Source organism: Kogia breviceps, chromosome 16, assembly GCF_026419965.1.
Source record: "Kogia breviceps isolate mKogBre1 chromosome 16, mKogBre1 haplotype 1, whole genome shotgun sequence".
NCBI classification, from domain to species: Eukaryota; Metazoa; Chordata; class Mammalia; order Artiodactyla; family Physeteridae; genus Kogia; species Kogia breviceps.
The window spans coordinates 10,158,265-10,174,884 of NC_081325.1; the positions used below are offsets into that span (position 1 = coordinate 10,158,265).

Here is a 16,620-nt window from a genome sequence, read left to right on the forward strand (position 1 = left end):
AACACTTCAAAGGATCAAGTAGTTGAAAAGGATGCCAGAGATTCTATGTACTGTGTGCTATGATGGCTTTGGAATTTCCTCTTTCTGTGGCTTTTCTCACATTCCCTTCTAGGACTCCCAAGCTCTTCAGCCTTGGAAACAATGAATGAAATTGGTCTTCCAAGTTCTCCAAAGACGTTGGCTTGAACACTCTGCATTTTCCACTCTTGGCTTCCTTGAGAAGAATATCCTACCCTAGCTGTGGTCTATCACTAACCTGTCTCACCAGAACCTCAACCAAATCTATTTACTCTCACCTCCCCGCACAAAATTTCAGACTTGTCTGTAAAACGGGCAGCCACAGAGACACATCTACCACTAATTCAACGTGTACAAGTGAGAGGCCACACTCTACTCCTTGTATCCAGGAAAGTGGGGGTGCAAATTCTAGTCTCCAACCAATGCCAGCAAATAGCAGGTGAGAAAACTGCTACTGACCTAATACTTGGTACTCTTGTTTCACAGTCTGAGACTACCTATCCCAGAGAAGAATTAAAGGAAAACTGGAGAAACCGTACAATTGCCTTATACTTGTAAAAACTGCCATGAGTCTCAGACCTCAAAGGGCTAAAGTAATCAGTCAGTGTGCTTCTGTGGCCACACAGTTTGTTAAAATACTTAAATTCTTCTGCGTCATTTAGCATACAGTACCCTGAGCTCCCTCCTAACTCCCGTCCAACCCCTTCTCCAGACCCTCCCCCACTCCTCCCACTGACCACCAAGTAACAGGTTAAGGACTTGGCACCCAAAAGGACCCATAGGTTTCCTCTCTAGCACAGTAACCAGTCTCAATTATGACTGGTTGGTGCATACTCAATTAACTCCCCCCAAATCGTGCCTTTTGAACACTGCCATTGGCTCTCTTCAGGGACTCCCAAGGGCTAGCCTGTGCTTTTCCTGCCTTTCCTACCCCTGGGAAACTCATATGGGCCTTGATAAGGAACAGACCTGCCATTAGCCACCTCAGCAATCAGCCAGCCAGCTCCTGTTCCTTCATGTCCCCTCTGCCAGAGCTGGCCTGGAACACAGTGGCACATGAGCTATCAGTGGTAGTGGCAATGACACCCCAGCAAGCAAACATCTGGTGGGGCCCTTCTGAGCCCTTGACCAAAAGGCTGCAACCACTCACCATCGATTCCCCAGAGCTGCCCTCATCTGGTTACTTGTGGGAACTGCAGCTTCTCCAGGGTTTTGACTGAGACAGCTAGGAAGACAGACAGCAAATGTGCCAGCTAGCTGACTGGCCCACCACACCAACTATTACAAAACTTGCACATTACCCCTGCAAAAAGGTGTATGCAACCAGGTTACCTCTGCCTTTTGACCACCCTTCTGACATATCTGAGACTCAGCCCTGGTGAGGAAGACAAAGACACTTGTTGACTGTGCCAAGGGGTGGGTCTGACATGCCACTAAATTCCTCAAATTCTGACTGCACATTCAAGAGGCGTTCTGCAATGACCTCTCGCCTCAGAGTGTATTTCCAAGGACAACAACTCTTGAATTTATCAGCTACCTTAAGAATATGGGTTCCAACCTGATAGTGCCTTCTCACTCTTCTTGCCCAAGACTTGGACAGGCCAGCCCAACTTAAAGTAGGCAGGGTTAAGTAAGGGTGTGGTGAGGAGTACACACAAATTGAAGTGGACTCATGCTTATTACAGACAAACAAGCCCTTTTTTAATCAAGAAAAAAAAAAGCTTGACTAAATAACATACTTGGTGATCTTACATCCCTGTCGGATGGGTATATTCACTTCCAGAGTGCAGTTCAGGTCTTCCACAATACAGAAAGAAAATTGCAACATGAGTTTAGGAGAACCCCTATTTTTCTCTGATAAATGCTGGTGTTTTAGTGGGAGAACAAAAAGGAAAACAGAAAAACAAGGCAAACTGGCTCTACCAGAACAAGGGTAGCTTCATGCACTAACGGTGCAAAAGGGCTAACCATTCCATTCATCTTTCATTTTAGTCAATTCAGAGAGGCTCCCCTTGCTCCAAAGTTTTTAGTTTCTTACAACCTATGTATCGGGTAGCTAAAATGACCCAGCCGATTCTGTCACATGATCTGGAAAACCAGGCAATAACAAAGCTCACTCTACCCTGAGAGATATTCCACCCAAACTCTGTAACCTTCTGGTCACCACTGAAACTAAAACAAATAATCAAATTCTATAAATCAAGAGATGGTTAAACATAAGCTACACTTGACCAACACCAGGGTCACTCCAGAGTGACTCTCAAAGAGCAGAATGCTGGGGGGAGAAACGGACGAGACTACACTAGAGTGGACAGGGGTGCTTACCAGTAGAGTAAGCCCTACCAGTAAGCTTTATGCCTCTGCCTAAAACTATTAGGCAACCTTAGGTCACTATTCAACAAACACCACAAAATGCTTGATGGCCTTCCAACTAACTGATAAGATGTCCACAGATGTTTCCTTCTTTCTATTACCACTCTCATTGTCAAGACTGCTCCATTCCGAACAATGCTACTCAAAAGTGTTATCCATACTGATTCCAGTCCATGAGTGGTTTGCAACCAGTCTGCAACAAAAGTACAGAAACTAAGTAACTTTTATAGGAATCTGAGAATAAGTTTTATATCTGTTGAATTTAATTATAAAATATTTGACTTACATTAAATTTTTTCTAGTAATTCACTTTTTTATTATATGTTACAGAAGTATCAGACTGCAGCACATTGGAAAAATTTTAAAAACTCATCTTTCACCACAGTTTGAAAAACAACTATTAAAACAAATATAACTACGTCATACTTCTGCTAAAATCCCTTCGGGGATCCCCACTATCTGCAAGATAAAGTCTTAGTTCATTAACATTGTGTTTTCAGAGTCTCCTGGGCCCTTCTCTAGAGTAGAGCTTCCTAACCAGTGTGCTTGGCAACTCCTCTAACAGGTGACAGATTAAGACTACTAAATGGAGCCTGTGGCAGGTGGAGTTCCTGAGCCCCAGGACCAGAAGCCTTGGGAAGAGCAGCCCGGTCCATTTACTCCAGCAAATTCTACAGATTCTGTTTTCTGTGTGTGTCATAATGTGGACAAGATTGAGAAGTGCTGGTGTCTGGAGTTATCTCCCATTACACTATACACCAGATCTTATGTTCCTCCAACAATGAAAAGCCTGCTTTCCCAGCCATACCCAAATTTGCATTTCCATCCCAGACCTCTCCCATGAACTCTGAACACACTACATATTCTACATCTCCATTCAGATATCCAATATGCACCTTTAACTTAACATGTCCAAAACGAAACACCTGTTTTCCTTTCTAAATGTGCTCCTCCTACAATACATTATGTAACTCCATCTTTCTCTCTCATACTCATTATTTGATCTATTCAGCAAATCCTGCCAGCTCTGGCTTCAACCAGTTCTCACTACCTCTACCTTTATCCCCTGGTTGAGGTCACAATCACCTCTCACTTGGATTATTCCAAGAGCCATCTAATTAGTCCCTGCTTCCATTCTTGTGTCTCTAAAGTGACTCTCAAGACAGCAGTCAGAACTTACTTCTGCATCCGCCCCCCCCCCCTTTTTTTTTTCGGTATGTGGGCCTCTCACTGTTGTGGCCCCTCCCGTTGCGGAGCACAGGCTCCGGACGCGCAGGCCCAGTGGCCATGGCTCACGGGCCCAGCCGGTCCGCGGCATGTGGGATCTTCCCGGACCGGGGCACGAATCCGTGTCCCCTGCATCCGCAGGCGGACTCTCAACCATTGCGCCACCAGGGAAGCCCCTGACTTGTGCATCTTAAAACCCAAGTCAGATCATGTCATCCCTTGCTCAAAACTCTCCAACGGCTTCCCATCTCAAGCAGAGTAAAGGCCTATATTCCTTCAATAATGTACAAGGCCAATATTATCTGGTTCCTTCTTTATCTTTGACTCTTCTCTCTGCCCTTTGCTCACTTAGCTCCAGGCAAATGGACATCCTTCTATTCCTTAACCACACCAAGCACAGGATCCTTGGTCTGGAATGCTCCATCCTCACTTCTCTCTTTGCTAATTCACTCACTCACTTTCTTCAAGACTCTACTCAAATGTTACCTTATCAGTTTAGGCCTTTATTGATCACTTCAGGTAAAGTGGTACCCATTCCACTAAGCCCCACCCTCCCTGTCCCATTTATGCTGTTTAAATTTGTCCATAGCACTTATCACCTGACCTACTAGATACCTGTTTATTGATTTAGTCTGCTTCCCTACCCTGACTCCGGGAGGGCAGAGGATTTTTGTTTTACACACTGATCTATCTCTATCACCTAAAACAATGCCTGGCACATAGTAAGCACTCATGAGACACTGCTGAATGAATAAATACATGCATGAATAAATCCATTACTGTTTCCTGCCTCTGGGACTTTGACCATTCAGTTACTACTGCCTACAGACCTTTTCCCCATACTATTTCTCCCCTACTAAATCCCACTTTTCCCTGAACCTCATCCTCCACATTTCACTTACTAACAATCTAGTAAATGAACAGTGGAAAAGTAACGCCACTGCTACCCATTCATGCAGAAAACATTTTACTGCCCCTTCTCACTACTGGTTCATATTTCTCAACGACATTCCTCCATAGAAAACACCATTCCATTCCTAGTAACTACAGCTTACACCTGCTATTTTCTCACTGCACTGAGTACTTCTACTATGTATCTGTGTAGATTGTCCCAAGAGTCAAGATACATCTGATGTCCTTAGGAAGAACATAAATCATTCTGATATACACTAGGCAAGACAATTCAGAGAGAAAGCCCTACTTATTTTCCATGCTTTCCATGTTCTCATGACTGCCAAATGCTAGAAGACTTCTTCATGGGCCTATTCAAATCAATACTATCAAGTCTCAATTCCAATTTATACCCATCAGGTATTTCACACTATCTTGGCCTCCAAGAACTCCAGTCCTCTACTTTATACTTTGGCCAAGCCCTGACAACCTAAGATAAAGAGCCATAGTAAATTGTGGGAATTTTCCCAAGCCTACTCTCTCCCCTCCCAATCCCGACCTCCTGCCTCCACCTCTACACCTTTCAAGAACAATCAAGATAAAACTTTTGTTCAAGGTAGGAAAGGCAAACAGGAAGCTTTTAGTAAAATATTGTACCTTAAAATTAGTCCATCCCCCACCAGGAAATGATACAGTGTAACAACCAGTAAAGCAAGCCTCTAGTATTTCCATACCACTCATGGCAATGGCTTAGTATCATCCCTGTATATACCCAATCTATTTACTCAGTTCTATTTCAGATCCTGGCCCCTGACTCTTTTTGTCTCCCAGTTTACTATGTTTTTCTTTTATATTTGTGGACTGAATATATTGTTTCCTCAGCAGAATATCTGGTGTTTTCTGAGACTTTTAGTTAAGACCTACCATGGCTCTTTTTAACCGCCCTGTGCAAGATGCTCACCTGAACCTGAATTTCTGTCCTGGAGACCTACTATGGGCTCTGTGCTTTCAGCAATCTAATGTAGCTCCTGTAAGGGGAGAATTCATATGACCAAACACCATTTCTTGAACCTTCCACATTATTTCCACACCACAGCAATTTATCAACACCTTACTTAGAAAGTCTCAACAGCCAATTATTTAACCAATTAAAACCTGATTAGCTGCTTTTTCTTCTTATTTCCTTTCTCCATTGACTGCTATCTATACTGCCTCCAAAGACCCTCATTCTTCTATAGTTAAGTTGTTTCTAAATATAATAATTTCTTCTATGTCACTGTAAGAGTAAAAAATAATCTAAGAAGTGATTCAAGAAGAATGTTATGTTATTAAAAATTTAGAATACTATCATTTAAAATAATAAACAGGGCTTCCCTGGTGGTGCAGTGGTTAAGAATCCACCTGTCAGTGCAGGGGACACGGGTTCGGGCCCTAGTCCGGGAAGATCCCACATGCCCCGGAGCAAATAAGCTTGTGAGCCACAACTACTGAGTCTGTGTTCTAGAGCCTGCGAGCCACAACTACTGAAGCCCGTGCACCTAGAGCCCGTGCTCCACAACGAGAAGCCACCACAATGAGAAGCCCACGCACCGCAACTAACAGTAGCTCCCGCTTGCCGCAACTAGAGAAAGCCTGTGCACAGCAACGAAGACCCAACACAGCCAAAATTAAATAAAAATAAATTTATTAAAATAAAATAATAAACAGATGAGACACTAGTAATTATACTTTAAAATATTACAAACTACTTCTCTGACCCTCCACCATATGCCTTCTTCCCCTTTATCTACTGAATCTTGTGACAACTCTGTCACAACTAACTACTACAAAAATAGAAAGCTGACATCCACTCAAACTGATGTTCCCATCTTGAATGACTCATTTCATAAAAGCCTAGGGTGCAATTAACTAACAGTGTCACATAACTACAAGTAAGCTGATATAATACTGTCACCTGAACATTACATAGAAGGTCATGATGAAAAATGAGGAAAAATGTTTTCGTGAAAACCAGGAGGTGGTGGGGAAAGGCTCCTTACTTTTATTACACTTGACGTTAAAACAAAAAAATGTTTTTTCTTTTAAAGAAATGGGTTTGTGTGGTCTGCTCTGTGAAATGAATCATACCAAATTTTTCAGTAAAAATGAGAATATCAAATTGACTTGATCATACCAACAGCCCATACCACCCAGGTGAAAAAACAGTGCTAGTATTCATGACAAAAAAGCACGTGCATTATCACAAATTGTTTTGAGGTATTACACAGCTTAATTCCTAACTGCTTATGCTAATTAGGAATATGAGTATCTTTGATAAATTTAATAACCAAAAAATCAAACTTTATCCTTCTAGATCTCTCCTAGCATTTCTAACTAGTATAAAAATCAACCAGTTGGTGTTTCCTTCTCTGCCCATCCCTAGTGTATAAAGAGGTGAAATCATCAAAAGGCGGACAAAGTAACAGAATTTCAAGGCTAACACATGAGTTACTTTAGCTGAAATTCTAACATACTCAGCTCATTTAATCCATCCAATAACCCTGTTATAGGTTGAGAAGGTATTCTCAATTACAGGGAAAAGTTTCAGAAAATTAAGTGACTTGCCCAAGTTGCAGTCAGAACTACAACTTTTCTTCAAATCCTGGAATTTAAAATTCTATGCTCTAGGGACTTCCCTGGTGGCGCAGTGGATAAGACTCTGCACTCCAATGCAGGGGGCCTGGGTTCGATCCCTGGTCAGGGAACTAGATCCCACATGCATGCCGTAACTAAGAGTTCATGTGCCACAACTAAGGAGCCCACCTTCTGGAACCAAGACCTGGCGCAACCAAAAAATAACAATAAAAAGAAAATAACACTCTGTGCTCCACTGAAAGTGGTTTCTGCTCTTCATGACAATCTGAGGTAAGGTATAGTCTGAAACACGGAACTCAGTTGCGCTGTGAACAACTCAGTGTCAGGCGACCCACTATACATTTCTTAATGAAACACATTCCATTTTCACAAAGTTTTGAATTAAATTAAAAATTAAGAACCACTGACCCAGTCAAATGCCCTCATTTTACACATAAAGGAACTGCAGAAGAGAGAAGGAAATGGCTCACAAGTCCCTCTCAACTAGCTAGTATAATAGCTGTGTATTAGTTTGCTAGGGCTGCGACAAAGTACAGACTGGGTGGCTTAAACAACAGTTTATTTTCTCAAAATTCTAGAAGTCTGAGGTCAAGGTGTCTGCAGGGTTGATTTCTTCTAAGGCCTCTCTCCTTGGCTGGTAGATGGTCTTCTTCCGCCAGTGTCTTCATAGATCTTCCCTTTGTGTATGTCTGTCTGTGTCCTAATCTTCTCTTCTTATAAGGGCACCAGTCATATTGGATTAGAGCCCATCCATATGATCTTAATTACCTCTTTAAAGGTGCTATCTTTAAATACAGTTACATTCTGAGGTACTGAGGGTTAGGACCACGACATAACGAATTTTGAGGGGACATAATTCAGCCCATTAACACTCCACTCTCCTGCGCTCTCCAATTAACGTCCTTACATGCAAAATACATTCACCCCATTCCAACAGCCCACAAAGTCTTAACCCATTCTAGCATCAAGTCCAAAAATCTTATCTAAATACCATTTAAACCAGGTATGGGTGAACTTGAGATATGATTCATCCTGAGGCAAAATTCCTCTCCAGCTGTGAACCTGTGACTCTAGACAACTTACCTGCTTTCAAAACATAATGGTGGGAGAGGCATTCCCATTCCAAAAGGGAAAAATCAGAAAGAAGGGATGATGAGTCCCAAGCAAGTCTACAATAAGGCAAATTCCATTACATTTTAAGGCTGAAGAATAATCTTTAGTAATAAATAATAAATAATCATCTTTGGCTCCACGCTGTGTTCTCTGGGCCCACTGGGCTAGAGGCCCTGCCTTCCAGGCTGACCAAGGTGGTAGCCCCACCCCCTCAGGCTTGGGGCTCTGATCCCATGGTGGCAATGGCGACCCTGCCAACCTCTGAACTGCTTTCAGGGTCATTCTATTCTTTTCTTGGAGGACAACATATGCTCACAGCCACATCACCACAGATAGCTCTAGTGACTTGTCTTGTAAAATCTCAGAAGTCTGACAGCCTTCCTTCATCTCATCCTGTCCTGTCTCTTTCAGCCCAAGCTGGCAGTGTTTCTGCTGCCATATCCCCATCTCTGGTCTTGTTGAGTCAGCTTAATGAATCCATAAGTCACATGCCCATATGCCCTTTAGCAAATGGTTGTCTAGCAACTGCCTTGATGTTGTCTCCAGAACACACTTTCTAATTTTTTGCAACATGCATAGGCTGAGAACTGCCAAATCTTCAAGTTTCTGGTTCCATTTTGTTTAACGATTCTTTCTTCAATTATCTCTGTCCTCTTGCATTTTACTATAAGCAGCAAGGAGAAACCAGGCCGTGCCTTTAACACTTTGCCTAGAAAACTCAGTTAAATATCCAAACTTATCACTTACCAGTTCTATTTTCCACAAACCTCTGAAACACAATTTAGCCAAGTTTTTTGCCACTTTATAACATGACTGTCTTTACTCCAGTTTCCAATAACATGCTCCTCACTTCCAACTGAGACCTTACCAGAAACACCCTTTTCATATTTCTACCACTTTGTTCATGATCATGTATGTCTATCTCTAAAGTGACAGAAGCCTCTTGACCGCCCCAGAACCCTCACCAGAATTACCTTTAACGTCCATATTTCTACCTACAATCGCTGAAGGCCACCTTGGCTTTTCCTAACATGCGGCTCAAATCTCTTCCAACCTCTACCTTACCCAGTTCCAAAGCCACTTCTTCATTTCTAGGTATTTGTTAGAGTAGCATAACCCACTTCCCAGTACCAAATCTGTGTTAGTTTGCCAAAGCTACAAAGTATCACAGTCTGGGTGGCTTAGACAACAGAAATTAACTTTCTCACAATTCTGGAGGTTAGAAGTCCAAGATCAAGATGTCAGCAGGGTAGGTTTCTTCAAAAGCCTCTCTCCTTGGCTTGTAGATGGCTGTCTTCACCCAGTGTTGTCACAAGGTCTTCCCTTTTTGTGTCTGTGTCCTAATCACCTCTTCTTGTAAGGACACCACCATATTGGGTTAGGGTTCAATCACATGACCTCATTTAACCTTAATTACCTCTTTAAAGGTCCTATATCCTAATAATCACATCATAAATACTGGGGGTTAGGATTTCAACACATGAAATTTTGAAGGAACACAATTCAACCCAGAACAAGCTGAGACTACCCATATTCACTTGTATGAATACTGAACACTGCTCTTTTTCATTGTGCTGATGACCATATAATGGTAACAACCTCTGACACATGGTGCTTAAAAATGAAGGGAAGGGAAATAACCATACACTCATACGAATTAATAAAGAAAAAGTACATGAGAGCATATAATATATATTTTTGACCTCACCAAGCCTGCTATGTCCAAAAATTTGGGTTTCCTTGAAGAGCTCAAATCTGAAGAATGAGTATGGAAGGGGTGTGTGCACAAAGAACTTTCCAGGAAGAAGGAACAAACAGCACATTCAAGGAACTGAGAGGTGGCCAGTAAGGCTGGAAAACAGAAAGTAGGAAGAGTAACAAAACATGAGGTTGGATAGGAAAGCAGGGGCCACATCAACCACATTATGGTTTTTGGTCTTTAGTCTAACAGCAATGGGAAGCACCTGAAAGGTATTATGCATGATCATATTTTCCTTTTACAAAGATCACTCTGGAAAGGAGGGGGCACTGAGGGCTTCTAATTTGCTGGTAATGTTCTACTTCTTGAGCAGGATTCTGGTTACATGGATATGTTCACTTCATGAATATTTATTGAGCTATATACACTTATAATTTAAGTACTCTTTAATATGTACACTATACTTCAGTCTTGTTAGATTGTGGAGAAAAAGGGCTAGAACAGAGCAAGTACTGATGTGGGGACCCCAGTCTCAGGAAGAGATGATAATTCAAACTAGAAAGATGGCAGTCAAAAATGGAGAGATTCAAGAGATAATTAAGTGGCAAAATTCAAAGACCCCAGTTGATGGACAATATGAAGGGGGAAAGGAGGCATCAAAGAAGACTCTCAAGTATCTGGTGTGCAAAAATAGATAGATGGTAGATCCATTTGCCATGCAAAAAAAATCCTGGAGTTCCATAGATGGGAGAGAAGATCACAGGTTCAACTCCTCAGGCTTAAAAGTAGAAAAGTCAGGCAGGCAGTTAAGTATATAGGCTGGAGAGCAGAGGACAGGTTTAAGAAGAAAACACATTTGGGGAGTAATACTATTAATAGAAGCAAAGGGTATAAAATCATTCAGCCCATATTTTTTAGCTCCTACAGTATTACAGGCACTACTTTAGGTTCTGTGGATAGAGCTAAGAACAAAACAAACAGGTTCTCATGCAACTTATATTCTAGTTCAAAAGACTCCCAACAAATCAGTATTAAAAAAGATAACTTCAACTACTAATAGCTACTATGATGAAAACAAAACAGGACAAATGTTAACAGAGTGACAGGGGTGGGGTTACTTTATTTTAGATTGGAATAGTCAGGGAAGGTTCTCTGTGGAGGTGACATGTGAGGTGAAACCTGAATGTTGACAACTATGCTAGGCATAGGAAGAACAGAAAAAATACAGAGCAAAAAAACAGCTAGCACTTAAAGTAAGAACAAACTTAGCATATCTGAAGAACAGACAAAAAGACCAGTATAGATGAAATGTAGTAAATGAAGAAGAGAGCAGTACAAGACAGGGTCAGGGAAGAAGCCAAGGGCCAGATCACGTATAGTTTAATTAAGCAGGGAGGGATGTAATTTTTAAAAAAAAGGTATTTATTTATTTTTTTGCTGCATGGGGTCTTTGTTGCTGTGCGTGGGCTCTCTCTAGTTGTGGCGAGTGGGGTCTGCTCTTAGTTGTAGTGCATGGGCTTCTTATTGCAGTGGCTTCTCTTGTTGCAGAGCATGGGCTCTAGGCGTGTGGGCTTCAGTAGTTGTGGCACATAGGCTCAGCAGTTGTGGCTAGCGGGCTCTAGAGAGTAGGTTCAGTAGTTGTGGCGCATGGGCTTAGCTGCTCCGCGGCATGTGGGATCTTCCTGGACCAGGGCTCGAACCCGTGTCCCCTGCATTGGCAGGCGGATTCTTAACCACTGCACCACCAGGGAAGTCCCTGGGAGGGATGTAATTTATGGTAAAAATATATATATTTTTTTAAATTATAGCTTTCTCTAGTTATTCTGTGGATAAAATTATACGGTGGCAAAGAAAAGTGGGGAGACTACTACGTCCAAGTGAGAAATGAAAACAAGAAAATTAGCTCTAAATGACCCTAAAAGAAATAGAAAATCAGAAGTCTCAAGGTTGCTCTACTTATCTGTATTCTAGTATTTAATGTTTTGATCATAAACAACAATTCTAAGGCCTACTAGTGAGGTTCAAAAACCTTGAACAAGTCTCTGATGGTGTTAGCTACAACAAGTTAAATGGATGAGCATTCCTCTCTGCCTGGACACTATCTCTCCTATCAAGTATCAACACAACTAATTCACACTCTATATTTCCATGTTTCCTAAATTACGAACTGCCCTGTAAAGTTACTCTATTTAGATGAATGATGGGTCCTTAATTTCAAGAGGTTGTTGACTATTCTCAGGAGAAGACTAGGACTAATATTCAACAAATATTTATGGACTCATTAAAGGACAAAGATCCAAAGACAAGACAAGAAAGACCATGATTTCATGGCCCTTAAGGGTACAAGATAATCTTTCTTAATGTAATACCTGGGCTCTACTAGTCTTTACACAGCAAAGGGAAGATGGGCGGGGAGGGAGAAATATCACTTTTCAGACCACTAGCCTTCTAGCTTTAACAATTTCTTTCCTATCATTCCCCAGAATTTAAAAAGAAAATTGTTTTCTCACTACTTTTTAATTAATTCAAAATGTTTAGCCCAGGCCTCCTAACACTTTTCCTATAAATACTTCAATTTACTTATATTCAAAATGAAATATTTTAACCACATCTTTGCCAGTATTACATTATACACTATTCCAATAATCTCAATCCCATAATGTACTGCTTTCCAGTTTCATGAACCAAAATCTATCTTAATCTATTCATGAAACCAATGTTATTTCTTCCCCATTCTAACAAAAATTCCACCTCTGATTTCACATTTAGAAACAAAAATGAAAAAAGCCACAAACTAGGACTTTTAATTTCTCAAGGAATTAAGAAAAACCAAACAAGATCCAGCCCTTCTATTTTTTAAGTTAACTAAAACAAAATGAGGCATATAGTCAACAGTAAGACTTCTTCATTCTGTACTTAAAGGTTTTCCTTGCAGAATCTAATTAATTCAATATTTTATTTATACAGCAAACTTAAGTAACTGACTCCTTTACTGTTCTTTAATTTTAGAAAATTAATTTAAACAACATAAAAGAAAAAGGATGCTAATTATTACAAAAGGAAAAAAATCCTTAATTCTTCAGAAAATCAGAAAACTGATGTAATTTCATAACAGCTACTGCTAGCACACTTAAGTAATAAGTGGACATTAAAAGAAAAATACACTAAGACCACTTACAAATAGTGTTGATGTGTTTAGGAAATACTGCCTCAAAATTAATCATCAAAACAAACAGCTTATATAATTTAACAATACATTTATTGAATACTACACATTTCAAGTGCTAATTAAAATCAGGAGATATTAAAATAAAAGGTAAACATTAAAGCACAACAGCATATGTAAACCATCAATTGAGAAGATGTTGCTGAAATATGATGATCAATTATCAATGTATATTTTGTAGAAAACGTTTATACAGTAAATGACATCCTAGCTTTCAATCTTGACTTAAATTAAACATTCTAAATAAATGGCCACTTACAGATTTCTTCACTCAGTTTCACTGGTAAGTCAACACGTCTCTAACCCTATAAATTCAAAGGTACCATAAGGATGCACTCAACTCTCAACTGGAATTTCTTTCCTACCTTGAAAAAAAAAACCTTAAATTAAAAATAATAACTTAACCAAAGATAAAATGTGGTTTAAAAGATAAAATGGGATATGGTGAGGAATGTCTGAACTATATTTGAATCCCAGTTACCATTGCTCCCTAGAGATATTATGTTCATAGGATAAATTGCTTAAACTCTGTAAGTTTTTGTTTCCTCTTTATAAAAAATTTGAGACTGTACAGTTGTTATAAAAAATTAGAAACTGTAATAATCACATTTATAATAGGGCCTGGCATTGACAGGCATTAACTAAATGGCAGCTGCTTAAATAAGTATTATTAAATTAAAGCTTGTTGCTGTTAAATTCCTATTCCTCATTGTTGCAGCACTGGAGAAATGAAGAATCACTTGTAAAAGGTGAACTCAAATTAGCTACCAGCTTTCCTTCAAAAGCATTCAGTTCTTTAAGAATGGCAGATTAGAGAATCATGACATAACAGTGAATTCCATAACAGTGAATTTCCAACTACTATTTATCAACTAGTCTATCAGCATGAGGCTTGAGTACTGTAAAAGAAGTTTTTCTCAAATACATACATCCAAGTACTACGTCATGTTTATGGGATTCCTAACCAATGAGTAACACTGAGAGATTAAAATCTAAATAAATCTTTCCAAGTACTTTCATATCAAAGTTCTACCTATACCACAGGGTCAGGAAACTGCAAAGCTGTGACCTATAAGTTTAACATGATTAAATAAGGTTCATAAGGAAATATGAGTTCAGTGGAACACAGGAGGGAAAAAAGTTATCACCATTTTTGACAGTAACTTACCATCCCATCATCTTCATTAAAAATGTTATGAAGTTAACATGAGGATAGCTGAACAGAAAATGCACATAAGAAAAAGAAAACATGTACAGGAAAAGACTGAAAGAAACAAGAAAGCAACATGATTTCTAATACTATTAAGAAAGAATAAAAAAGAAAGAAGAATAAAAGAAGAGAAAGAACCCATAAACCTCCCTCAAATCAAATTTTCTTTCATTTTGATATACTAAAAAAACTGAAGAGTCCAGAATTACAACTGAAGAGACACTAACAAAGCTGTGCGATTATTGTAATTACCAGCTGTAGGGTAAAACTTTAATTTTACATGTCCTATCTGAGAATACAGGTGAAACTGCAAAAAAAAAAAAAATCCAAATAAAGTGTATTTTAATGGACTGTACTGAACTTGAACACAATTTTAACTATGAATGAACAGGTTATTCTTACTTTTTTCCCCTTAGTTACCAATAAGGTTGAGAGGCAAAAAGCCCAATAGGTCATCTCAAAATCTCTCAATCTTCCCATTAATTTACAAACAGTTCAATTAAAAAAACAATATGGAAATATTAACAACTAGACAACACTCCCTGATGAAGTCTTCAGTTATTCACCTGCTTGTTAATGTGATTGTGTCTAGTTCTAAGATTAGGGGTCACAGTATGGCTGTGTCCATGCTAGATAAAATAGTCTATTTTCTATATACTTAAGACAGCTTATTGAAGTTAATGGACACTGTACAGGGAAGTATATTATAATATGTAATGACTGCAATTTTCACACCTGGAATATGACAGGGTTATCATTCAGAGAACAAATTTTGTTAAGAGGAAAGGAAAGAAAAAGATTATTTCTAATTTAAATGACTAAAATAACTTCTATTAAAGATACCAAAGTCAAAACTCTCCAAACACAGTCCTAGTTTCAAAAATAACTCTCTATTTACTCTTGAGGCTCTCTTTTCAGAGTTTTTTTTGCTACTCTTTCCCCTTGTTCCTGTGCATAATTTGACAGCAACAATGTATTAAGAATTTCCATAGGAGATACATTCAAAATTGAGTTTACACACATGTATATTCTACGACAAAAATTATGCCATTCAGTGCAGTCTACATAAAGATATTGAATGTAGAATATAACCATTCTATTACAAGTTTTCTGATTTTAGTTACAAAATTCATAATTATAAACTTTTCAAGGTTTGCTCTGAAATTTACAAACCATGCAAAATTGAAAATTTTTTAGACTTGAGACCTTGGCAATTTGAATCAACTGAATTATTTAAATGCTGCTTAGCAAAGTAAAAAAAAAAAAAAAGGAGTAAAAAAGACACACAAGGGCTTCCCTGGTGGCGCAGTGGTTGAGAGTCCGCCTGCCGATGCAGGGGACACGGGTTCGTGCCCTGATCCGGGAGGATCCCACATGCCGCGGAGCGGCTGGGCCCGTAAGCCGTGGCCGCTGAGCCTGCGCGTCCGGAGCCTGTGCTCCGCAAGAGGAGAGGCCACAACAGTGAGAGGCCCGCGTACCGAAAACAAACAAAAAAAGACACACGAGACAATCACCAATTACTCCTCTTTCAGAATCGATTTCAACGAACTTAACACTACTTCTTGCCATCCTAAGGATATTTTAAGGTGAAAATCTGGCATACATACAGGGAAACCAATTGTCTTAATACTACCTTAATTAAAAAAATAAAATAAAAATTGGTATGCCAAACTTATTTAATTGTAAAGAAAGACAACCATCACCAAAGAAGATACCCATTAATCCCTCTCACAAAAATTACAGCAAACAATTGTAATGAGAAAAAATTATTTATAGATTGTAATCTACAAAATTTAACTCTATAAACAGCTAACTGGATCTGCTGTTCTGCTGCCACCAAATGTTTATTCTGAATGCTCATTGTAACAAAACTAAGTAATACTTTGTTATGATTCCTGACTAAGAGGCATTACTCTATTTATATGGGTTGCAGACAAACACACACAAAAACACTCCAGCCCTAATAACTGAATTCTCAGTTACTGCATTCATGTTACAATACTACATAAAACTTCGATAAAGGCTAGTAAACCTATCTGGTCAAGGTATTGGGTTGGCCAAAAAGTTCGTTCGGGTTTTCTGTGAGATATCTCAGAAAAACTCGAACGAACTTTTTGGCCAACCCAATACTAATATAATACATGAACAAACGCATTTCTTCAGAGAACACCACCAATTTTCTTTATAAATACTTAGAAAACCAGGCTCAGCAAATCAGATGTTTCTATA

At 39.4% G+C, this 16,620-nt stretch overlaps 1 protein-coding gene across 5 annotated transcripts in view; it reads right to left on the reverse strand.

The window, feature by feature from the left end:
* Positions 1–16,620, reverse strand: part of LOC131743441 (NEDD4-binding protein 2-like 2) — a 74,453-nt gene that overhangs the window by 39,123 nt on the left and 18,710 nt on the right. Inside the window, exon 8 of one of the 5 annotated variants that reach the window (XM_067016555.1) lies at positions 13,197–15,822. The exons of the other annotated variants lie outside the window; for them this stretch is intronic. Within the exon in view, the coding sequence (XP_066872656.1) occupies positions 15,636–15,822 (187 nt within the window). The 3' untranslated portion in view covers positions 13,197–15,635. Of the gene's footprint in view, positions 1–13,196; positions 15,823–16,620 lie in introns of those variants that run through there. 5 annotated transcript variants of the gene reach the window in all.